This window comes from Lontra canadensis, unplaced genomic scaffold (assembly GCF_010015895.1).
Source record: "Lontra canadensis isolate GAN:19392208 unplaced genomic scaffold, GSC_riverotter_1.0 scaffold65, whole genome shotgun sequence".
In the NCBI taxonomy this organism is placed as follows: domain Eukaryota; kingdom Metazoa; phylum Chordata; class Mammalia; order Carnivora; family Mustelidae; genus Lontra; species Lontra canadensis.
This window is the reverse complement of record NW_022631059.1, coordinates 4,226,140-4,249,866: the sequence shown is the minus strand read 5'-3', so window position 1 is coordinate 4,249,866 and position 23,727 is coordinate 4,226,140. Positions and strand designations below refer to the sequence as shown.

Sequence of the window (23,727 nt, the reverse complement as noted above, 5' to 3'; positions counted from 1 at the left end):
CCGGCGCCCCCCGTGACCCCCGACTGCCAGCGGCGGCGCGGCCCGGGCGGCCTGGAGCTCCGGCTCTGGCTCTGGCTTTTTTTTTTTTTTTTTTTTTCTTCCCTCTCCTGGTTGTTTTCGGATACATCTTTTCTCAGAATTGGGGGGGAAAAAAAAAAAAAAAGGCGAGCGCGAGCCGCCGCCTGCAGTGGAGCGTGCTCGGCCTCCAGAGGCAGTCGCCGCCAACTTTTCCGTTCCCGCCCCGGCTCCGCGCGCGCCTCAAACTTCGCCTCTGCCCGGGCGCGAATTTGCCTGCCGCTCGGCTCCACTCTAATGTGCGCGCCAAAGCCCCTGGCGACCGTGTGCGGCCGGGGGCCACGCTTCTGAGACTCAGGCCGACCCGCTCGTGCGCTTCCCCCGGCCCCGGGGCCCAGTTTGGGAAGGGGAAAGCGGGCGCCCCGGGAGCACCCCGGGAAGAGGGCGGAGCGCTCCCGCGCCCTGGGGCAGGGGGCAGGGAGCTCCCGCGCCCGGAACGTTGCGAGCAAGCCTTGTGAACGTCGCAGGGGGGCACTCGCGAGGGACGGACAGGAAGAGGGCCGGGGGGACGCCAGAACCCGGGACCACAGCACGGAAACGGCCCGGGGCTGAGTTGCAGTCAGATCCGGGGATGGAGGGAGCCGGAGAAGAGGAGTGAGGAGGCTGGGGAGGCAGGCCCTGCTGCCCTCCTGGAGGCCGGCAGGCCGCTGTGGCAGTGGAGGACCAGGCCGCCCAGAAAGGGAAGGGGTCAGGAGGTCGGGCCCGGGCCTTAGCCGGCTCCCACCAGGCCCAGGAAGGGAGGGCCAGGCGCCTTGGAGTTCAGGGCCCAGGCCTGTCCCGGGGTTGTCCAAAGGAGGCCTGGGCCAGGCCTCTTGTGGGGAAACTGAGTCAGAGGCAGGCCTCAGGGCCGGGCCTCGAGGCCTGCGAGCCAAGTTAGGGGCAGGGGGCACAGACCCTTGGGGGTCTCAGAGACTAAAGGGGGGTAGGGGGCTTCAGAGCCTCCCAGTCCAGAGCCGGATTGGCGAGTTAGACGCTTGTAGATCCAAGGTTGGATTGGGGTGGGGTCTCTGGGACGTTGGCCAGCCAGGCAAGGATTGGGGGGATTCAAGTGCTTAGAGATCGAAGGCAGGCCTGAGTAGGGGGAGTCAGACCATTGGAAAGCCTAGGTGGTTATTTGGGGAGGGGTCTCCGCGCTTTGGCGAGGCGCAAAGCTGTGCCTGTTGGGCTCGAGGCCTTGTCCAGAGGGGTTTCCGTGCAGGGCGGGCCGCCTGGGCCAGGCCGAGAGAAAGAAAGTGAATAAACCAGGACGCTCAGTGGGCGGGGGGCCCGAGAGGGGGGTCCCAGAGGGTGAGCCATGGCCACCAGGCGTTTAACCGACGCTTTCTTGTTGTTGCGGAATAATTCCATCCAAAACCGGCAGCTGTTAGCCGAGCAAGTGAGTAGTCACACCACCTCCAGCCCTCTGCATTCACGTAGCATTGCTGCGGTGAGTCTCCCGGCGGCCTCTCCGACACGCGCGCCGTGTGCACGGCGGCTCTGCCTGTCTGTCTGTCTCTGTCTGTCTCTCTGTTTAAAAAAAACAAGATAAGAGTCATGAGACTGAGAGTGGTCGGAAGCGCCAGGCCCCCCGGCGCGGGCCGGGCACGCCTCTCACCCCGGCTGGGGAGCAAGCGGCTGGAGGCCCCCGCTGCAGCTCGGCCTGGCCCGCTCCTGCTCACTTCCGCACCCCTCCCCCACCCCACCCCCGCCGCGGCCGTCACCGCACGACTGGCCGCCTCCAATTTACATATGTTTTAACACGAAGATTGGGGGAAAATTGGGGCCTTTCTGAAGCCTTTTTGTCTCGTTTTGTTTCAGCCCCCCTCCTCCCCCCCGCCTCCCACCCCCATACGGGGCCTCACTTTGGTCCTGATGGCCGGGTTGCGGGCTCGTAGAACCCCCATCCTTGCAAATGCACGGCACCCTCCCCCCCCCAAACGAGGAAGCAGTGGGGTTGTGCGTGTGTGTGTGTGTTTTGTTTTGTTTTTTGTTGTTTTTTTCCCCACCCGTTTTCTTCTCCTGGCCTCGCCGCCAGGATGGGGCCGCGTTCCCCGTGAATGATCGCCTCGCTGTTGTTCCCGGGGGCTCGTGTGTGTGCGACTGAGGTGCTAGGATCTTCGTTTTCCATTTCCCACACAGGAAATTAAGCTTTTCCCTCCATTCGAACTTTAAAAACAACAACAACAACAAAAAAAACCATGGTGTGTATGTGAAAACTAACCTTTAGAATAGCCCATGTTTTTTTGATTTAATTACCTGAACCTTTCTTTAGCCCCGCGGTGGAGTCTACCAGGGAGGCCGGGGAGGATGACTGAGGTGGTTTTGTTTGTTTTCGAAGAGGTCTGCTTTCCCTTTCTGAGCCTCGGTTTCTTGCTCTTTCTTGCTCTGATAAATAAGGCGAGGGGTCTGGGTGCTCCGTGCCGGCCGGCGATGAGCCCTGGAGTACCCGAAATTGAAAAGTGAAGTGACAAAACTGGCTCGCGGGGGGGGGGGGGGGTGTCCTCCTTGCTGCAGACAGGCAGGGGGAGGGAAATAAAGTGACCCCCAAACCAGACTCTCAGGCATTATACTTGAGACACGCAGCTTTGGGGATCTCACAGTTATTTCTCCCCTTAGGGACCATATTGCTTCTTAATTTTTTTCCTTTATGACTTTACCGAATGCTTCTGAAAATCATGCCATGTGTCCTGGTGATGGAAAGACCATCCACAAAGACAGTTTTTCCTTTTTGTAAATCACAAGTAGAAAATGTCTTTGGCCATATTGCTCCTATAGAAAAACTGTTTCAAGCCATGTGAACAGTTTGAGGAATAAAATAGTGTAGTCAGGTCTAAAAGCATAGAAAACAGGGATGGGGTGTGTTTAGATTTTTATTTGCTTAAGAATTTGAATTTTTTTTTTCCTGCATGCTAACTAAAGAAATCTTATTATACGGAAATAAGTGTAAATGGACGCGGGCTAATTCCAGTGCAGATTTAGGAAAGAAGGTTCTGAAATAAGCCAAGAATTAGAGAGTAGAAACCGAATGAATAAAACTCCTCAATGGAATTTCAGTTTTATCAAATAAGATGTCAAAATTGCATATTCCTTACATGGCTTGATTTTATGCTACTGATGGGGGAGAAAAACCCCACAGAACTAAAACTCGCATTAATGTTTCTAAGGTATCAGTTTTAATTTATTGAAAAACGTTGTTTGCTTTTAAATTTTTAATCGTATATAAGGTTCAAAACGCCCTGAACCATTGGGTAACACGAGACTTTTATTCTTATTAATTATTAAATCAGACAGTTTAAAAACCTGGTGTCTAAGCCGGGAAGCTTTTTTTAAAAGTGCATCTTTAAGTCAAACAGATTTTTTAAAAATGGTTTTCTACGTTGGGCAATTAAAAAAAAATATGTATATATATATAAGCTAAGGCAGATAATTAAATATGGATGGTTGGAGTATACAATTCGGAAAAATAGATATGTCAACAAAAGGTGCAGATATGTATAGCAAACTCAGACAATTTCTTGAAAATAGATTTCAGGATCAGACTAAATACACACATCTCAGAACATTCAAAGATATGTTCTGTATATTTTACCATTTAAAATACTGCATACCTCGATTAGTCTGGAATTTTTCTCAGATTGTAAGCAGTCAGATCATGTAAAATATCCTTGTAGTCAGTTCAGAGGATCTAAAAAACAGAATTTGCAATTAAACAAAAATGGCTTAAGTTAGAATTTAAAAAGAAAATACACATTCATATTTTTGTGCACATTAAAAAAACACATGGCTGTCAGATTTTTCTGAAGCGTTCAGGGGCAAAGTATTATATCTTCAGTTTGCTTACAATTGATTCAACAGAAACGGTTCTGCACACACACACACACAAAATCAAACATGGCAAGTGTTAACATGACTAAGTACAGGGTATAATTCTTTCGACTTTTCTGGAAGTTGGAAAAGTGCTGTAAACATTTGGGAAGAAAGCCATGTCTAACACAATTTTTTAAAACTTTATCAAATAACTTAGGCAGTGTTTTCTCTGCGTATCTAGCTCATAGAAAGGCTAACACCTTGTTTCTGAATTGGAAATTTCATAACCGAGTAGCAAATCAAAGAAAATCATAGTTGTTAAATTTGAAAATAGACTGGGTTTTAGGTGATATTAGTAATGATGAGTTAATTAATTATAATTAAGTTTGTTAATTTTATCAGAGATACCTACTGAAATGTTTAGTAGTAAAATGTTAAAATGCCACTTTTTTATATACTTAACCCCCCCCCCAAGATGAAACAAATAAGGGAAAGTATTACTGATTGTTAAGCCTGTTGAGGACTGTGGGGTGACATTATACCATTTTACATACTTTTCTGTATGTTTGAAAAATTGTAAATAAAAACTTAAAAGATATATACAGGTCACTAAAAACGTGAGAAAAATAATTAAAAGGAGACAATTTGCACATACGTAAAACTTGGGTAATTAAAAAGGAAGCAACTAAATTTTAGAGTTTAACTTAATTTAAAAAATCATAACCTGAATTTTCTAGTTCCTAGTTAGAAGAAAAAGCTGTAGAAGTTGATTTTAGTGTGTGTTTGTTACCTCACACACAACCCAAAAGAAATCAGTAAATCACGTTGAACTGATAGTTTGGGGTTGGTTTTTTTTTTTTCAAGTTTTAAATCTGAACGTTCACATCCTTATTTAAGGAAAAAGCTGTGGAAATTGTCAAGATGTATGCATGTGTGTATATCTCACACCTCAAAACAAAGTACACCTAAAGCCGTATCATTCAAGAAACTTAAACATGCTTTTTTTTTTTTTTTTTTTTGCATCCTACTTGGAGGGGAGATAAACCCCCAGAAGTTGGGTGGGGGGGGGCTTATTGTGCATACCTACATGCATGCATAATAAAAGAGGTTTTTGCAGCGTTCAGGCAAATATGTCACAGCTAAGCAGGAATTTAAGGAGGATGTACAGCGACAAAACAAAATCCCCTGGGCCAGCAGAGACCTAAAGGTCCTTGACCCGACATCCCCTCTATGATAACCCCTGTGCCTCTCTTCCTTGACCACATTCTGTGATGGCTGTAGGAAATTCCAGCAGCCAGTCATTCCACCTCTTGTGCTACCAAAAAAAGTCTTTGCCCATATGAACCCCAACTCTGTACCTTGTGTCCTGTGGTCCTAGCTTGGGTTCTGGCCCTCGGGGTCTCTGACACGGGAAGCCTCTTCCTTCTGCACGATAGCCCTGTAGCCTTCACGTTGCCGAGAGCTTTCTCCGTCTAGCTCAGCAGTCCCTGCTCAGACAGCCTGGTTAAGTTTCTTGCCTGTGAATGAAACCTAGTGTTTCTGTATGCTTTTTCAAGTTTACCACCCAGAACTGAACAAAATTCCACTTCATTGTGTTTTTCCTTGTACTGATACTGGTAAAACTAATTGTTAGAAACAGACTGGGGTTTGATTTTTAGATGTGGAGCAAAATGCAGTGGTTGGCATTTCTCATTCATTGTGTTTGGGCCTCACTGTGGGCTCCCCCATCACCGCTGTGCCGCAAGGGCAGGTGTGAAATAAAGGAAGGCGCAGGACTTGAAGTCTGGGAATTTAGGGTTACGTCGTCGCACTTTGCGGCTGACCCAGAATGTGTCTGTAGGCAAGCTTTTTAAACCCTTCCGACGTCTTTGCCTTATTTATAAGTTGAGGGGCTTAAGTTAGGTGATTTCTAGGGTTTCAATACAGTTTCTCCTGGCCCAGCACACAGCCCTAGCTTTCATTTAAAAAGGAGAAGTAGTCCACAGCATCCCCGTGCCTGTCAGCCCGGTGTCACGCAGAAATCCCGGGAAGCAGCTCCAGTGCTTTGCAGAAATAACTCTTGACATTGTTTGGCCAAGTGCAGGTTTTAAGGCATCACCTCATTCAAGCAGTTACAGGCAGCTTGGCTTTAAGTAGCTGAAATGAATTTACAAAATAAAGTAAACATTCCAAAAAACGTGTAAAGTCTTAAATTAATGAAACGTAGTTGTTGAGTTGTTGTTCCATCTAATGAGGTGCTGTAGGACGCGGGTGATTGCTTTGATCTGGGACGGATCTGAGTGAGAGATTGGAGCGACAGGTTAGCGTTCACTGCCTGACCTGTCCTCTGCTTGAAAATAACGCCCAATCTGTAAATGGAAGCTGGGGTTAATTGGCCTTAGATTAGTTTGGAACCAGCACATTATTTTTAATGAAACATGGTATGCTTTAGGGGAAAAAATGACACTCAGGATTAACTAAGGTTGTAGGAAATCTGAAATCCTTCGTCAGTCTTGACGGTAATATTTGCCAAGGCTTACTGAGAGCTGACTGTGTGCCTGGCACTGGGGCTCTGTGCACGCGGGCACTTTCCGTGTATGGCCTCATTTCATCCTCACAGAGCTCTGTCACACAGGTGCTGTTGTTTTTCTCATGAGACAGATGAGGGAACTGAGGTTTGCAGGAGTCAGGGAGCTTGCCCAGTGCCACCTGCCTGGCGAGTCAGGGTGCTGGGATGGGGCCTCGGGCGACCCTGGCTCCAGAGGCCCGTGCTAACCCACTGGGCCACAGCAGTGCTGGCTGCCTTTCCAGGACTCGTGGCGCAGGTCCTGGGAAATGGAAGAACCCATTGTTTAAATCTTTTTTTTTTTTTTTTTCTTTTTCTTGCACTAGGCTAGCATCTTCTGTATGTCAGTTAGCAACCACAGAGTCCATTTTTACCAGCATATTGAAGGTTCTAGTCCCCACTGAGTCTGTTGGAAAATTAATTCTCTGTCTTTAGAATCCAAGTATGAAATCATTGTATATTTCTCTTTAGATTCATTTGCTTTCCTGTCTCTAAAGATTCCCTTTGAGCAGTGAGGCTTATTTGAGAATAAGGGTACTTTGTTGGATAAAAGTGAAGCAAACTTTTATTTGTGCAGTAACGGAAATAAAGTAAACAGCACCATAGCATAGACCTGTGCTTCCAACTCCGTTTGCTCAACTTTCCCAGACTTCCTGAGTAAACACAGATGGGTTTCCACTTACTTTTCAGTTTTATGTAGAAAGTTCTTTAGACTATAAATTCCACATGCTGCTTGGAGTTTCAATATTTGCTTGATTATATGCCATGAGCAGGTCAGAAACCTAGATTTAGACATTGTAAAGATTTAGAAGGTGATGATGTATAGTAACGTGTTTTCATTTGGCTATATTTTGGTTTTTCCTTATGGTAATTCTAAATGTTTTAATTTGGGTCCTGACAGAATTTTCTGGTAATTTGGTGGCTGGGGGAGTTTTGAAGGCCTTCTCTTTTTGAATAGCAAAATGGGATTGGCGGGGGTGGGGGTGGGGGCTCTTTGAAAAGATGACCTTCTGAATTTAATTCCAGATGTGGTATGGTAGTAGCTGCCTATGGCTAGTAATTCCCTGAATTGTTAATAAAATTAGAAATGCTGGAAGGTGGGGTGGAAGGCGGCCCAAACACCTGGGTCTGTCCTCATCTCAGCCATTAAGCTCTGAGATTGGGGAAATGGATTTATAGATTTTGAAGCTTAGTTTTCTTACTTGCGATAGAGAGTGTCTTACCTAGCCGGTGATTCTGATTTCACCTCTTAGCAACTAATAATTGTAGAAACCAAAAGATCAGAGTGTGTGTGCTTGGTTAATAATCAAGGACAGGCTCCCGAGCGGCAGAGATCTTAACCGTGGTTTGCAGTGACACTTTGTTCAAAGATCAGATGCCAAGGAGCTGCTGCAGAACAGGCAGATGGACGGACGGAGACCCTGAAGTTAGGGGTTTGCCCTGTGCCTTGTTTTATTAATACAAACATTTCAGTGCTTTCTTGATGAAAATGTTAAAGCTTTTAAAAAATAGAAACATTTTCTTTTTTTCTTTTTAAAGTAAAAGGTAATTAAATCAGATTTCCATTTGACACTATCTTCTCTGTTAAAATGTTCTGGTACTACTGTCAACGGCAGGTGTGTATATAAATAGAGTTCACTTTGCTCTCAAAGCAAATTGTGGGAGGAATGAAGAGGACTTTCAGCTTTCTATAATGTCAGCTAATTGAATTTTTACATGGAGGAATATTGCTTGATTACACTTTTTATTACTGTCATTGTTTAATAATATTTTGGCCCTGATAGACCAGTTTCATTTGCACTATTAATTTTTAAATAAGAAAGTTATGTTTTTAATTTTCTAAATTTACTGCTAAGCATTAAAAAAAAAAACAGTTGATTATTGAAATTTACCAGTAATTATTTCACTGATCAATACTACACAAAAGAAAAAAAGACCTCGTTGTGTAGATTATGCATCATTAGTAAATATCTGTTCAGAAGATAAAGTTCCATGTTGATCTGGAAAAGGACCTTTAGTTTTAAATTGAAACTTAATCCTCTGGCTGCCGGTGCTGCTTCCTTCCTACCCCCCTTAGGAAAAAAAAAATCTCTCCTTATCTTTTTGTTTTGTTTTGTTTACTTGCTTTTCTAATAGCTTTATAAATAACTATGTGCTTTCTGGGCTAGTAATAATATATGGCCAGCAAATGGGAAGAGTTTTTCTTTTCTTTTACCACCTGTGTCTCTCTCCGGGGAAGAATGGTTTCTCGGCTTGCTTATTACCATGGATAAAGCCGTGTCTGCGGGATTGAATTTGTAGAGACCTTACATGTGTGGTCACTCAAATATTATCTGAATACAGCCATAGATGATTTTTGTGGGGTGTTCATTTTCTAATTTTGCTGCATTTGCAGGGCTGATTTACATGCTGAATGTACATGTATTTGACACAGTGAAACTGCATTTTAGCTTTGCTTTCTTTTTTTTTTTTTAATCTTCCTAAGGGAAATTTAGAATATTGTGTGTGATAGTTTATATTTACGAAACAGATTGGCATTATATTTTAGTGAAAGTAAAGCGAGTGTATTTTATTTGTTTATTGTATTTTAATTTTTACAGCTGTTTATTGTTTGTTTCCTATTTCATTCACCAAAACAACAATCACAGTAAATAAAGAAAAATATATATTGATGTAGATTTTTTTTTTTTAAAGGAACAATCAAAAGGGGAAGATTTTTTTAAATGCCTGGGTTAGTGGATCTTTATTTTTAGTTTGCTTTAGAGTTGCTTAAGATCAGTGTTCTCTCAACTGACCATACCTTATCTGTCTGTCCCCATCCTTCTTTTTCTCTTTGCTATCCCTAACTGGATGGGACTGGTGGGAACGACATGCCTCTTCAGGAGCTGGATGAGGTATTGTGTTTTGAATATTTTTGTATGTTAGTTAATAAAATGATGTCGGATTTTTCCTGAAGTCTTTGGTCATATACAGAACACCAACAGAGCTTATATATATTTTAGCATTTATTTTGATTACCTATAATTGTTGTGCTTAACAATTTAATCCTCAGGATTTATTTAATATGCTTTCACACCAGGTAAATTGGTGGTTTAGGGAAGGGCTTAAGGAACTATTATTTACTGCTCTTAGGAAAGTGTCTCGACTTTGGCAGCAGTAAAGATGGAGCCTTTTCTTGCACTTCCAAAAACCCAGATTGTTTTTAGGATTATGTGTGTAACTCACATGGAGTACGGAAGGACGTGATGTCTGGGGAGAGCCCGAAGGAAGGAGGGCTCAGGCCCCGGGGACCCGCCCGGGAGGCTTCCAAGCCCAGTGTTTGGGGTGAGGCTGGTGAGCCCCCGTGCGTGCTCACTGAGCTGGGGAGTGCGGCATCTGCTTTCTGCCCCCTTCCCAGCAGCACACTTTTGGCCTTTTCCTGACTTACTGACAGTTCACCCAGAAGATGAAGAGGGTGCGTATTCCTAGCACTTTATTCTAGAAGCGCTAATGGAAGGGTCGAGGGGCAAGGAGATTGAACTGTGGCTGTCCGTTTTGTGTCTCCATCACTCATTTCAGCAGCAAAGGGGTAAAAATATTTTTCCTGAGGGTAGACCTTTTAAAAAGAGTAATGGAGGGGGGTGTTTTTTGTTTTCGTTTTTTTTTTTTTTAATTTAGAAGTCTGACCAGTGAGCTGGGATTAGGGTGACTATCTTCAAAACCGTTGGGGCTCCTAACCGGAAGGTAAAGATCTACCTGTAAGCTTTAAAATCCTTTTTAACTCGTTGATAATAGCAACGGACAGGGGACAACCTCAATATCCCACATGGAGAACTAGTGAAATAAGCGAGGTAGATCGCGTCCTGATGCTCCGTCCCTCTGACCGAGCGTAGCCCTTCCCCGCGGGCCGCAGCCCCCTGAGCTCCCAGACCCATGGCTGAGTGCAAAGGAGCCCGGGACCAGATAGCACGCACGATGTGATTCCCGCTCTCTCGGTTTCTGATTTAGAGAAGAAGGACTCACATTGGTGCTTGTGTGTACTTAGAAGGTTTCTGAAGAGACACAATAAACAGTTTGCAGTGGACACCATCCAGGAAAAGTTTGGGACGGACGAGAAACTTCTTTCATTGCTTACCTTTTTCTGGTTGGATATCCGTTTTTCAAACATGTGCATGTATTACTTTTGTCATTAAAAAACAATTAGGATTTAAAAGCAGCTACCCTTAAGCGGGTAGCTCATTGAGCCACGTGCCATGGCTTTGCTGACCAGCCTCCAGCCGCGTGAAGGTCTGGGGCTTAGGGAGGAGGCCTTGTAGAACAGATTTTCCCCCTTGTTGAACAGTTCGGAGATACGGGTCTTATGGCCCCCAAAGGGAAGTGTGCGATGGGGGACAGATAGCAACAGGACAACTTGGGTTGAAGAAGCATTGACCACTGTCCACACGGGGATCGCATCTAAAGTCAGGGTACTCAGGATTGGCCCTCTGAGCCAATTTCCAGTCTTTCCTCCTTCCACTCTTGGAGCTAGCAGGCCCTTCTGCTTTTCTTCTTAGCTTCTGGGCGTTTAAAGGGGCTCTCCACATTGTCACCAGAGACCCTGCGTGGAGAGCCCCTTCGCCACACACAGCTCACGTGCTGTCAGAATTCTCTGGGCTCAAAGCCCAGTCCCCGTCCCTGTGCACGGGGCCTCCTCGTGCTCTCGAGCGCTTCACTTGGCCCTCCGTGTCCTTTGTCCAGACCCATTCCATCTTTTATGGAGTGTAGCTTCCAGAATTGCATTTTATTTACTTCGTTCCATCTCCTTACTGGTGACTCAGCTAGTTATAATTGTATACTTGTTACTGCTAAATTCCCAGGTGCTGAGGTAGGGGCTGGGGATGTTTGGGAAGGATGTCCAGAGCCCCGCCTCACCGGAGCTGCAGGGGTGCTGCAAATTAGTGCCTTCTGGGAGTGGTGAGAGTGACCACCTGGTTCTGGGCGTGAGGTAGGTGGAAGCACACCCCTTCAAGTTGAGGTCTGGGCAGACTTTGCTGACTGCACCCCTTGGGTCTCCCAGAGTAGAGCCATCCTGTTCGGTGACGCTCCGTAGTGTGTCCACACTAGACTGTCATTCTACTTAAATCAGCTTGAAAGTCTGCAGCCTGGGGGACCACTCTTCTTCCTTCTCCAGAAGGACCAAGTGCGGTGTCCCTACTCTCTTAACCCAGGGAAGTATCTGGCCCTCTCCTTTTGCTCCCTGCTCTAATCTACTTCCTCTTGTATAACAAAGTCATCTCCCAAGCTGTTGGGTTTTTAAAATTCATAATAGGACGTAATAAAAAATTACAAGAAGTAAATGTCAAGCTCTCCAACCACGTATCCTAGGCAGCGGGGAGTGATACAGTGGGGACATGGGGGCCCCAGACTGGGCCCACCGGTCGCCTGCTGAGAATGTCCGTCATGGGGGAGCCGGCCGGTGGTAGGGAGGAGGCAGGGGCTCATTGTCCATATTTGTACAACAGGGGGCAGTCCCCTCCAAAGACTTGTTGGGATACAGAGATCAATTTAGTGGAAGGGCAGCACCGACAACTCAGGCCATCATTGCTCCCTACTGATTTTTTTTAAGGATGTGTATAATAATTGAGAAGAAAGGAAAATCAGTGAAACTAGCAGCATTTATATCTGTCTGGATGGTGTGATTCTCTGATTTTTTATTTCTGTATTTTTTTGTATATTTAAAAAGGTGTCTGTTTTGAACATTTATTGTTTCATAATCAGAAAAAGTAATCACTATTTTAAAACTTTCACAGATTTTTAAAAACACATGGTAGTGCTGACATCCCTTGATTGAGTTATGCCTGTGGCCTGACTTCATCATATGCGCTCCTAATTCTCCCACGTGGAAGCGAGGGTGGCCGGGCTGTAATTTTCAGCGTCCCTTCTGGCCTTTTTAACTGTTCATTGCCACAAGCGATCCAGAATTGTCGGTATTGTTTCTTGTTGCCAATGCATTATGACTGAACGTAGTTTGTTTATTTTATTTTTAGAAGTAGGGTCGGGGGGGTGGGGGGGAGTGGGTCTGACCATGCTAATCTCAACAGAGGCTTTGCCTTGTCCTTAATCTTGCAGTACACTAACTCAGGGTTTTCTAAGAGTAGAGAGGCTCTGTATTCGGAGCAGCCAGATTTATAGGAGTCTGTGTGTGTGTGCGTTCCTTCCATAGATCAAGAGCTTGTCCGTACCGTCTGGTGCTCTTTTAGGGGCGAATGTCAACGTCCAAAGTGGATCAAGGGCGAAAGATGACTTGAGTGAGACTAGTAAGAAGCCTTTTGGGTATGCTGTTTTGAGCTTCTGTTGGAATTTTCCTGTGCAACCCTGGGTTAGGGTCACACACCCCCACAGTTCTTGGAGGACAGAGCCACAAATCAGAGACAGGAATTCTGATATTCTTATGAGTACAATTTTTACTAATTTTTTTTTTTAACTTAAAAAATAGGGGAAGATATTTTACTTGAGAAGCACAAGTTCATTTAAGAAAAGCTTTAAAGACCGGTGTCTTATATTCAGAGAGGGGACTAAGTTGAAATTCAGCCAGGATGAGTAAAGAGAATTAAAAATCTGGCCATTTTTAAAGCCTGTGTTGGCTAGAATGGCAGCTTGAAAACTGATATGTCCTGGGTCTTAAAAAAATAAGAAAACATGTTCTCAAATGTGAAGTGAGGTTTCTGAAACTGAAAGGGTGATTGTTTTGCACTTAAAATATATTTTTTTAATGTTCATCTTTGTTCCTCTTTCAAATAATTGACATTTATCTTCAGTTGTGTTTACTCTTCTCAAAACAATGTGGTTTTTTAAATTTAAAGTTTGTACTGAGAAAATAAATGACACATTTCATCCAAGTACTGCTGAATTTCTTTTTCACGATAAGCATGGCTATAGACTATGTTAGAGAGGGGACAGGTTTTCCCATTTTTCAAGTTGGCAAAACCCTGATGCAGTGTAGGGGATGCTAGGGCCAGCTTGGCCAGCTGGCATCTGTCCCCTATGGGCGGGGGTCTCTTCATTAGCAGGCTTCCTTAGAACATTTGAAGAGAAATGTGTTTGCCCCAGTTTTAACTTACATGCATTTTTGGGGGGAACACAGCTCTTGTGTAAAATTAAGTACTGCTGAAAAGAGGTGAGTCCACTTCCAACTGACTTTTCTCATCTGACAGTGTCTCATTCGTTTCAGCTAAAGTGATACTAATTACTATCCAGATAAATTTAGATAAATACCATCTCTGTATCTTTTTAGTTCAGTATATTTGTAAAAACAGTACAAAGTGAGATCCTGAGTTTAAAAACCATAAGTAAAGCAAATTATTACGCCATTGAAAATGATACAATAATAAAACATAGCGGGCCGGGTAATAAGCCAGGATCGCAAGAGCAGTGTCGCCCGTGAGGAGGCACCGCAGCAGCTCTGGGCCTTGCTGAGTTTTAAGAGTTGGAGGTGGAGGTTCCCGTTCTGCTCCCGCAGGCCCACGGCTCTGTGTCCAGCACCGCTGTGTGCATGGCCAGCCCCTCCTGCCTTGGTCCCTCTGCCCTGCACGAGGTTGCGCACCTCCTGGGGACGTCGGAGCAGGAGTTGGAGGAACTGACAGCTCCGCTGCTTGCTGTCTGTCCTGCTCTGTCTAGGATGAGTCTGACCCTCATCGCCGCGTCCACAGAGGGTCAGGGAGGGAGGCCACTTTGGCCTCTGCGCTCCCTGGGAGCCTGCCCTGTAGTCCCAAGCACCGCTGGTGGGGGGACTGGGGCTGAGGACTGTGTTTCCTGGTGGTGTTTCAATCTGGAGGCTTGTTGTCCTGATTTGTTTTCTTAGCAAATTGCAGTTCTGTTTCCCGGGCCTTCCAAAGTGCCGGGCTGCTCATGCAGTAGATGGGGCTTCTGGAGTCCGCCCGCCCGGTGGTCGTCTGTCCCGGGATAGCTTTGTGACCTTGGGCAAGCTCCTTAACTTTTCCGAGTTTCAGTTTCCTCATTTACAGATTGGAATAATAGCTCCTAGCTCACCTAGTTTCTGTGAGGACCAAAACAATACAAAGGACATAAGATCCCTATTAGGGAGCTCTGAAAAGCGAGCTGCGCCTGAGGGTTAGCGCTTCGTGGACTCAGCCCCAGATCGCGCAGGTTGGATGACACACGGCTTGTTTACAACCGCAGATGACACCGTGGTCCTGTAGGGTCCACGCGGCGGCGGAATGCTGGTGACTTAATCACGACTCACAGACGTTCCGGGAGCAGTTACAAGGATTCTGGTCCCTTCCTTGTGGTCGTCGCACACGGTGTGATCTGTGAATGCACAGAAGGCCCTACGCCCCTGGGGGCAGAACTGGGCGAGGTGGTGGAGTGGGGCAGGGGCAGATGCAAGACCCCAGTTTGCTTGTAAGAATTTTGCCATAAACTGTTCAGGATTTAGGGCTTATTACTTGAAGAATTTTTTTAATGTAGGTTTTTCCTTACATTCTGTTTTTCCCCTTTATCTGTGGATTTTTAAATTTTGCCTTGTTCCTTTATTAGAAAAGCAAACAAGTATTTGCTAAATGAATGAAAAAATAAATTTAGATAAATGCAAGGAAGGGGGAAGAAAAGCAATATAAATTCTTCACCCAATTCTGCAGTATGATTTAGAAAATTTACAAAGTATTACCTGTACAAGACTTTTATATATTGTTTTCCATTATTTTTTGATCATCGTTTGGATCTTTGGAAACTGGCAGTTCTAAATTCTGAGCTCTGGAGGCACCTCAGGATTCTGCCTCTAGGCAAGAGAACAGCTTAACCAAGCCAGACCCACGGTCACCCTCCCCATCTTCCAGGCTTTCTAAGGCAGTGTCTTATGCAGGAAAAATCAACGGGAACTCTCGGTATCATTTCAAAATAAGTGAAAACGTTGCCTGTGGACATTGAGCTGAAGAAAGGAAGCGGCAGTCAGGATTGCAGTCAGATTTTTCAGGATGGCTTTAGCCAAATGGTGGGTAATTTGCTAATCGTTTTAGGCAGTTCTTTCACAGATTTTAACACACAGTTAATGATCTCGTGACCAAGATAACTGGATCAGCCCCATTTCCAAAATAAGCTAAATGTGTGAGAGTGAACCTCGCTCCTGTTGAACGTTTTGTTTGAGTCCATTTGTAACCTAGTGTTTTTTTTTAACTTGTATCTGATTGCATTAATTTTTGAGGCTCATGCCGTCGTGTGTTACAGTACTAGTACTAAGAGGTCTTTCTGTTAAGGATCTTCTGTTGATTTTTTTTATTACATTTCTATAGCCAGATCAAGTCAAATTCATGTTCACAAGTATGTCCAAGAAAATTAAGAACTGGTGCATGAAAAGATAGGAAAACAGTCCCAAATCCTAGCAGTTTCAGAGCAAGCTTATGATCAGGCAAGTGCACTTACTCCTCCATTTTTTTGTCTTCTTAGGGAGCGACATTTAAGAGGGTGTAAGAGTTTGCCTATCAGAGTGGAATCTGAATGATGTTTTTTCATGTCCCTTTATTTCCCCGTAGCTTGCTGATGACCGTATGGCTCTGGTGTCAGGCATTAGCTTAGATCCAGAAGCAGCAATTGGCGTGACAAAACGGTCACCTCCGAAATGGGTGGATGGAGTGGATGAAGTAAGTTGAATGTTAGTTTCATACTTTCTTATTTCTGTAAGTCATTATGATGCCGACGTCTGTTACGCTCTCTGCCATAAAGACTGATCTGGTTACACTTGAGTGCACGTCCCTGGAAATACTTTGCTTTAGGTTCATTCAGGTCACACACCACAAGAAGAGGTGTGTGTGTGTGAGCGATCTTGGCGTTAGGAGTGACTACCTGGATTATAGAGGGAAACTGAAGAGCTGTGTGACGAGGAGGGGTGTTTGAATGAAAAGTTGCTCACGCGTCAGTGAGCCTACAAGTCGGCCGAAGCCTGCGCTCGTACTCGGGTGCAGCGAATTGTCTGGGAGGCGGACGACGCCTGGCGGGCATCAGTGGGGTCCTGGTGATTTCATTTGTTTAGATACAGTATGATGTCGGCCGGATCAAACAGAAGATGAAGGAGTTAGCCAGCCTTCATGACCAGCATTTAAACAGACCCACCCTGGATGACAGCGGCGAGCAAGAACGCGCCATCGAAATAACCGCCCAAGAGATCACTCAGGTGAGGGTGGAAATGGACCCCGGGGGACGGGCACTTCCCAGCTTCTCATGACCCTCTCAAAAGCCATTACGTGGTGCAGACTCTAAATCAGATCACACTTCCCAACCCCACGTTCACAAAGGGACATGAGGCTCTGAGTTCCCCCAAGAATCAGCATGTGTTGTAGAGGAATGGGGCTGGTTTTCTCTGGTCGGTAGATACCACCACGGACTGAGTTAGAAGTGTGTACCTTTAATTGTGTACTAGTGATTACAAATTATTCATGTTAAAAAATGGTCCTTGTAATTGGAAAAGATCAGGAGCTGTTGCCCAAGACTCAAGTATATTGGTATCCTTGAGGAACTTAGTACCCTAGAAAAATTCTTGTAAAATGCTCAACTTGAGTAACTTTTAAGTAAGCTGACTAGTGTGTGAGCTCTAGTGTCTTATATTCTGTACTTGTTTGTGTCTCCTGGTTGTGATCCGCAGTGGAGGGGCCAGGTGCTCCGGGAGAGCCCTGGGTGTTGGAATGTTTGAATCCCAGCTCTTGGCAGGGCAACAACGCCATGGTTCTCATCCCTCTGACTCTGGTGTTCTCATCTATAAAATGGGAACAGTAAAATTAATGCCTGCCCCAGGGTGGGCATGGGGGTTAAGTGAGAAGATGGCAACAGCGGGGCGACACGTGACGACGCGTTAGAAGGTGTGCCCCGCATCCTTTCCCGTCTGGTTGGGTCTTTCTGAGGATGTAGAGGAGGCCTCCGGCAACTTTGATCTGGTCCCCTTTCCCGAGGTCCGTCTGCGTGAACAGAGCGGTTGCCGTCCCTGGGACGCGAGTGCGGAGGCGCTGGCGCTCGGGGCCCCTTCCCGGCCCGCTGTGAGCCATGCGCTTGTTCTCCCAGCTCTTCCACAGGTGCCAGCGAGCCGTGCAGGCTCTGCCCAGCCGGGCGCGCAGGGCCTGCTCCGAGCAGGAGGAGCGGCTCCTTCGCAACGTGGTGGCCTCGCTGGCGCAGGCTCTGCAGGAGCTGTCCACCGGCTTCCGGCGCGCGCAGTCGGGCTACCTCAAACGTGAGTGTCACCGGTGCTCTGGGGGCTTGGGGGTCGCGAGGATGCCAGCGCTAGGACTGCGGACCGCTTCGGTTTTCATCCTTCTCTTCTGCTGCTCCTTTTCCCTCTCCTCCTCTGCCCTCCATGATTACCCCCGCGGGAAGTTCGCACCTTCCGGCGCCCACGGAAGCCCCGCCCCCACGGAAGCCCCGCCCCCACGGAAGCCCCGCCCCCAGCCGCGCCGCGGCAGGTGCTGCCTGGACGAGGCTGAGCGCGGGCTGGCGGGACAGCCGGCGAGCAGCGAAGCGTCCGGCTTCGAGAACTGGGGGAGAATCCTTCCAGCTCGTTTGTGAAGCCTGTGGCTCTCCAGATGCTGGGTTGGGGGAAGCAGCTGACAAAGCGGAGAAACGCGTTGTGATGACGTGAAAGCTTTATATTTCCGCAACAACTGAAGTATTTGAGTGCCTGGAAGCCTCTTGTGCGAGTGGTTGAACCACTGGCTGCTTGGCGCTAGTGGCCCACTCAGCCGACCTTCTCTTCTAGACGGTGGGAAGTCTGGTTGGCCACATCCGCATTCGCATTACCTCATAAACGGTTCTACTTGGTTGCCATTGTAATCAGTAGTGTCCCCACATACTGACAAAACAAAAACCAAAACCTAGTTCCCCCTCCCTCGGACAACTGGCATGCTTGTATTTTAATTTCAGTACTTCTGAAATTTGATTCGGGCCGTTTGGAGTTGTTACTAGAGACGCTTCTAGAGAGAAATACTGGTTTTTAAAAAAAAAGTTTCATAACAGCAGTTAGATGAACTATTTCTGCCTCACTTAGAGACTCTCAGGTGGCTTTAAGTGTCGTGTTGTCACCCGCTTCGCATCAAGTGAATTGTACACGTGTACAGTGTGATTTTTATCTTGAATAACCCTCAGTGCTTGCATGTCGTTACCTGTTGATAACCCTCTGCTCTCCCCCGCCTCTGTTGGAGATAGGCTCCTTTTAAAGCTAAGAATATCTCCGTTTTGACTGTTGAGTTTGACTCCAGATTTCCCCTTTTTAATGGCGGACAGTAACCAGGATGGTTTACGTATTCGAGTAAAGTGAATTCCTGTCTGTGATAGGCATGAAGAACCGAGAGGAAAGAGCCCAGCATTTTTTTGATACGTCAGTACCACTAATGGATGATGGAGGCGATAATACTCTTTACGACCGGGTACGTGACGGGGCTGCACGACGGGCTGCTGCGCATTTGCGCTCCGCTCTGTTCCTTCTCCTCCTAGACCGGTAGCTTCCGCGCAGTGCCGACGGGGCAGCGCTGCTTCACCTGCACGTCCGTCGGGTCGTTTTTGCAGCAGGTGGAAGAACAGTCATGGCGGCCATACTGTTCCTTCCTTTCTGTAGGCTGCAAGGAGGCCTTGCCATCTGCCTTCGGAGCCTTCGGGAAAGCAGTCCGCGCACCGCACGTGGGGACGAACCCAGAGAAGTGCAGGGTCTCCCCCGGTGGTTTTGCTGCTGGGCCCTGCGCAGCTGCAGACGGGTTCTCTTCGTGTCCCCTGCTTCGGCCCCTAGTGCGTTAGACTGTCCTGCTTGTTTAGGAATTTGGATCTTTCCTGTCAGGGAAAAATAAGTGCTTACGTGTTGTGTTGATGTGCTTTATGGAAGTACCTTCAGAATTCAGTCTTTAGATGGTACCTGCAGCCGCACAGTGTACCATGTGGTGGGGGAAGAGGAGGACCTAAAGCTACAGATCCGGGACTTCTTGTGTCACTAGGGTTTTACGGACGACCAGTTGGTGCTGGTGGAGCAGAACACGCTGATGGTGGAGGAGCGGGAGCGGGAGATCCGCCAGATCGTGCAGTCCATCTCAGACCTGAATGAGATATTCCGGGACTTAGGAGCCATGATCGTAGAGCAGGTATGCGCTTTACCTTCCTCATCGCCGAGTCTTCCTGCCGCGACATCGGGTCCTTCTGGAGACTCTTCAATCTGCGTTCGTGTCGGGAAGCAATTTGACCCTCCTCCCCCCAGGCATGTGTGTGTGTGCACGTGTGCTTACACGCTTCCACGGGTCTGTGTATGTGCAAATGATAGGCATACACTAATGTCCGTTTCCTATAAAACTACTAATAACGTTTTATTTTTTTAAGTAAAAGATAAACATGGGTAGACAGTCTCGTGTTCTCTGCCCGTACTTCAAGGACGCTGACGAGACCACCCTACCGGGGCGTCTGGTGGGTTCTGCCCCCACTCAGCAGTGATTCTGGAGGTAGATAAGGTTTCCCTTCTAATTTTGGCAGGTTACTGTGTAAGGGCAACTGGAACCACAAGCTTTCAAGTAGAATTAAATTGTTTGTTCAGTGTTACAATCTGATTAGGGTATTTTATTATCTCGCCAGCAGGGATTTGGGTCCTGATCCCCCTGCAACCAGCTGCACAGTGGAGTGTTGAGGCCGTGGAAGATCTAGTTACAGTAATTACTCCCGCGGTTCCCGAGGAACTGCGCTTGCCACCTCGTCTGATGCAGCGGGTTCCATTAAGAGCTGTTCTCCACACAGCCTGGTGTTCCCTTCTTTCCGTTTGAACCGACAGATTAAACAATTAAAAACAAAATTCTCCTTGAGGCAAACGTGTAATTTTACATGGTGGGTCGGAGCTCACCGTCTCTGCTCTGACCTGTGGACACCCGTGTTGACGTTGACAGGCGTGCTGGTCAGTTTGCAGGCCTAATCGTGACTGGGCCTGGCTTAACCGGCGCGCTCTGCGTTTAAGCAGCCCATGGGCACAGCAGTCAGGCCCTCGCCTCGCAGAGCCTGTTTCCACCCAGCCGTGTATCTCCTAAAGCTGTGGCATACGTTAGAGCGGCTAAATCCGAAAAAGAAACCTCAGTTTGTCAGTATTTCTTTCGGACAAGTTAGACTTCATGTAACTAACACAGCACTCTGCCGCTGAGCGCCTCACACTGCTTGATGATGGTTCCAGAGCTTTCTGAGTGCCCCTTCCCGGCAGCGGTTGAGTAAAACAGATAGTGCTGGGGTCATGGCGGCTGCGGCTGCAGGTTCCCAGTGGCCGTTGTCGGTCGTCTGTAGCTGTCCTCTCTCACTCAGGGTACGGTCCTTGACAGAATTGACTACAACGTTGAGCAGTCCTGTGTCGAGACCGAAGACGGCCTGAAGCAGCTTCACAAGGTAGTGCCGTGTGTTTCCACAGCCGAGAGTTCGGGGAGCCGTTCCCGAGTACCCGGGACACGGGAGGGGCTCGCAGCGGCGGGGCGTGTGGGAGCGCCCCGCGTCTGTGTGGGCGGCGCCGACCGCGGGGGCCCTGGTCTCCCTGCCGCCCGGAGCCGCTCCACGGGCGCCTTGCGCCTGGGTTCGAAAATTGCTTAGAAGTGACAGGAGATTATAAAGGAATGGGGCATTTCTTCCTTTCAGAAATCATGTCGTTCTTTGGCTCTTCTTGTTTTAGGAAATCAAGGGAATGGGCGTTTGCTAGGTCGAACATTCCGTCCACTTGTTGCTGCCGACTCAGGTCTCTCTTGCTGTGACGCATTTCTGATGCGTTGCTGGCAGAGGATTGTTCTGGAGCAGACGAAAATCTCATTTTCCCTTTTAATTACCGCAGTATGTCTGTGTGCCACCTTGAGAAAAGCATAGTTTGTTGAAGTGAGAGTAGCTCTCTTAGTCTTCGCTAATAAGGTAGCTATTTCTGGGATATCCTTCATGATGTTTATTGAAAAATAACCGGGAAGCGTCTTAGGAATCTTGTCATCAGTGATGAGAAACGTCCAGAGGCACCGAGCAGCTCCCCTGTGTAATTGGGAGCGCCTTTTCCTTAAAAGGAACGGATGCTCGTCCTTCGCAAATACAGTAAGTCCCGTCCATTTCCTTGTAGCCGTTGAGACCGTGTGATGGTGGCAGCCATGTAATGAGCATTTTTCCAGCCCGCACATGGACGGCTCTGCCGCCATCCGGAAGCCGGTTGCTCTCCATGGCAGGGGTGGCCCCGTCTGACGATGACACCAGCTTTACGGAAAGGGAGCCCTGCACCTCCCTTCCGTGGGCTCGCGGCCGCGGCGGGGCGCGGGTGACGCCCGCGCACGATGGAAGGGAAGGGCCTGCCCCGGGCGAGCAGAGGGCTTCTTGAGCTGCCGAACCTGCGGATGGAAGACTGATAACTAGCTTGAGTTTTCTGCCCTGAAATACCCACTTTCTGATACGCTGTTGAATTATGCATTGGTTTTGAAGTTTCCTAAATAAAAGCTAGCGAGACATGTTTTGTAATAAGGCACAGATAAAGGGCAGAGCTTTCTCTGCAGGAGCATACAAATCCAGTGGGAACTAGAAATTTTGTTTTGGGTTCTACTTTATAAATCACTTTGAGAAGCTTTAAAGTATATCGTTTCATATCGGCTTCCCCGGTGTTCTAGGTTCCGTATTAGAGCAGCAAACGTGCTCCGGCTTCCCCCTCCGGTCACACTGCTGTCAGTGGTGTGGCTGGCCGGTCCCCTGGCGGTCCCCTCATCCGAGGAGGATGGACCCTGGGGGTGGTTCCGCACGGGCCGGACTCTGCAGACGGGTTAATCTGCCTGCCCCGATGTTTCCTCCTGGTTGTTGAGTGGCTCCCCGTGGGTGTGTAGGCTCCCTTAGGAAACAAAACCACCCGTCAGAAGGTTGATGGGGACCGCGGAGGTAAAGCAGAAGAGATTGGCTATTCTTAGGCGTTCCCATCAGGCTGTGTCCTTCGTGTCGTTCCCTGTGAAGGAGCATCCCCTGGGGAGGGCGACCTCGCAGCTCCCTCCTCGGCCGGCTCAGTCCCCAGGAACCCCGGTGGGGCGTTTTCGTGTGGAGCACACCAGGCGTGGTGTGAGTGAGGGCGTCCCGTCCCCGCCGCCCGGCGCTGCCCAGGGCCTCCAGGCTGCTGTGGGCGGGGAGGAGTGCAGCGGGCGCTGGACTCCGGAAGCTCCTGTCCGCTGTGCTGGCGGACGCGCTGCGGGCGAGCGACTATCTCAGGGAGGCTCTTTGCGCTCTGAGACCCGTGGGGCGCACCTCCGCGCTCCTGTTGCTGCGGGCGGGGGGGGGGTCCTCTTTCCAGCATCAGGGGAGACAGAAAATGCCCCTCTTGGGAGCTGTCAGTTCATACACACTGGCTGGGGTGAGCTCAGCCCGTTGTTGGAGGTCATCACGAAGGATGACCCAGAAACTGTGTCCAGAAACAGGAGGCTCTCCTCAAAAGGGTGGCTCCTTGGGGTCAGTGGAAGGGGGAGGAGAAGCAGGTACACCCAGCCCTGGGGTGGAATCTGGGGCTCCTGCCGCCAGCCTGTGTCCTTTGTGGGCCCGGGCTGGCTCCCGTGCACCCAGGGTAGCTCGGTAGCTCCGGCCTCCTGCAGGCTGTCCGCCGGCATTGAGGAACGTGCTAGAACGGGCGGCAGGGCTTGTAGTGACGCGACGTAGCCTGTGGCAGAGAGGCCAGTGATACAGACAGAGCCGCAGGCCCAGGACTGGAAACAAGCGAGACTCGATTTTGGATTTTTGGGAAAATGACAGCCTTTTTCCCCTCTCTCTATAGGCAGAGCAGTATCAAAGGAAGAATCGGAAGATGCTTGTGATTTTAATATTATTTGTCATCATCATTGTCCTCATTGTTGTCCTCATCGGCGTGAAGTCTCGCTAGGCGTCGGTGGGGCTGCGTGTGCCACCCGCATGGCCTCCCAGGCGCGAGGGGCGTGGCCACCCCTCGGGCACAGCAGAGGCGCGGGCTGCGGACTGCGGACTGCGTGGGGGCCGCGAGCGCCGGCCTGGACTCCTCGTCACAGTCGTGCTCAAGCAGAGGGAATGGGCTTCTGGTTTTCCTTCGTTGTCAAGAATTTAAGGACCTTTGCTACTGCTGCAGGATAGAGATTGAGCAGTGTTATCAGTCATAATATATATTTTTTTTAGAAAGAGAAAATGAGTTGAATGTTTACAGGCACTCCACAAGCTGGTCGATACTGTATGTGCATATGTTATTTTTTTAGCTGTCATGTCGGAGCAACATGTTAAAATAATTTTTGGAAACATTTTTTAAAAACCATCTGGTTTTTAAGAAATTTGGTACCAAAAATTTGTGAGTAGAGGCAAAAATGCCTCTTCATCTTTCTTTGTATGTTTTCCAGTTGAAA

At 47.9% G+C, this 23,727-nt stretch overlaps 1 protein-coding gene across 9 annotated transcripts; it reads left to right on the top strand.

Annotated features, from left to right (window-relative positions):
* The first annotated feature begins 570 nt into the window (after positions 1-570).
* Positions 571-23,327, top strand: STX16 (syntaxin 16). 9 transcript variants are annotated; one of them, XM_032878899.1, is made up of 10 exons: positions 1,351-1,450; positions 9,289-9,300; positions 15,673-15,788; positions 15,913-16,020; positions 16,410-16,550; positions 17,432-17,597; positions 18,695-18,786; positions 19,345-19,488; positions 20,678-20,758; positions 23,136-23,327. In XM_032878899.1, the coding sequence occupies exons 4-10, from the start codon at positions 15,928-15,930 to the stop codon at positions 23,238-23,240; spliced, it is 822 nt and encodes a 273-aa protein (XP_032734790.1). In that variant the 5' UTR covers positions 1,351-1,450; positions 9,289-9,300; positions 15,673-15,788; positions 15,913-15,927; the 3' UTR covers positions 23,241-23,327. The 9 variants fall into 9 exon arrangements, with proteins under 9 accessions (XP_032734785.1, XP_032734784.1, XP_032734786.1 ...); XM_032878898.1 differs by having other exon boundaries at positions 1,400-1,501; XM_032878893.1 differs by lacking the exon at positions 15,673-15,788 and having other exon boundaries at positions 572-1,501.
* The last annotated feature ends 400 nt before the right edge of the window (positions 23,328-23,727 follow it).

Bases quoted from the DNA above. Each gene is read 5' to 3' on its own strand.
- STX16 (XM_032878893.1), top strand. From the start codon at position 1,370: ATGGCCACCAGGCGTTTAACCGACGCTTTCTTGTTGTTGCGGAATAAT. The intron at 16,551-17,431 runs GTGAGGGTGGAA...TTGTTCTCCCAG, and splicing joins CCGCCCAAGAGATCACTCAG to CTCTTCCACAGGTGCCAGCG. The intron at 20,759-23,135 runs GTAGTGCCGTGT...CTCTCTCTATAG, and splicing joins GCCTGAAGCAGCTTCACAAG to GCAGAGCAGTATCAAAGGAA.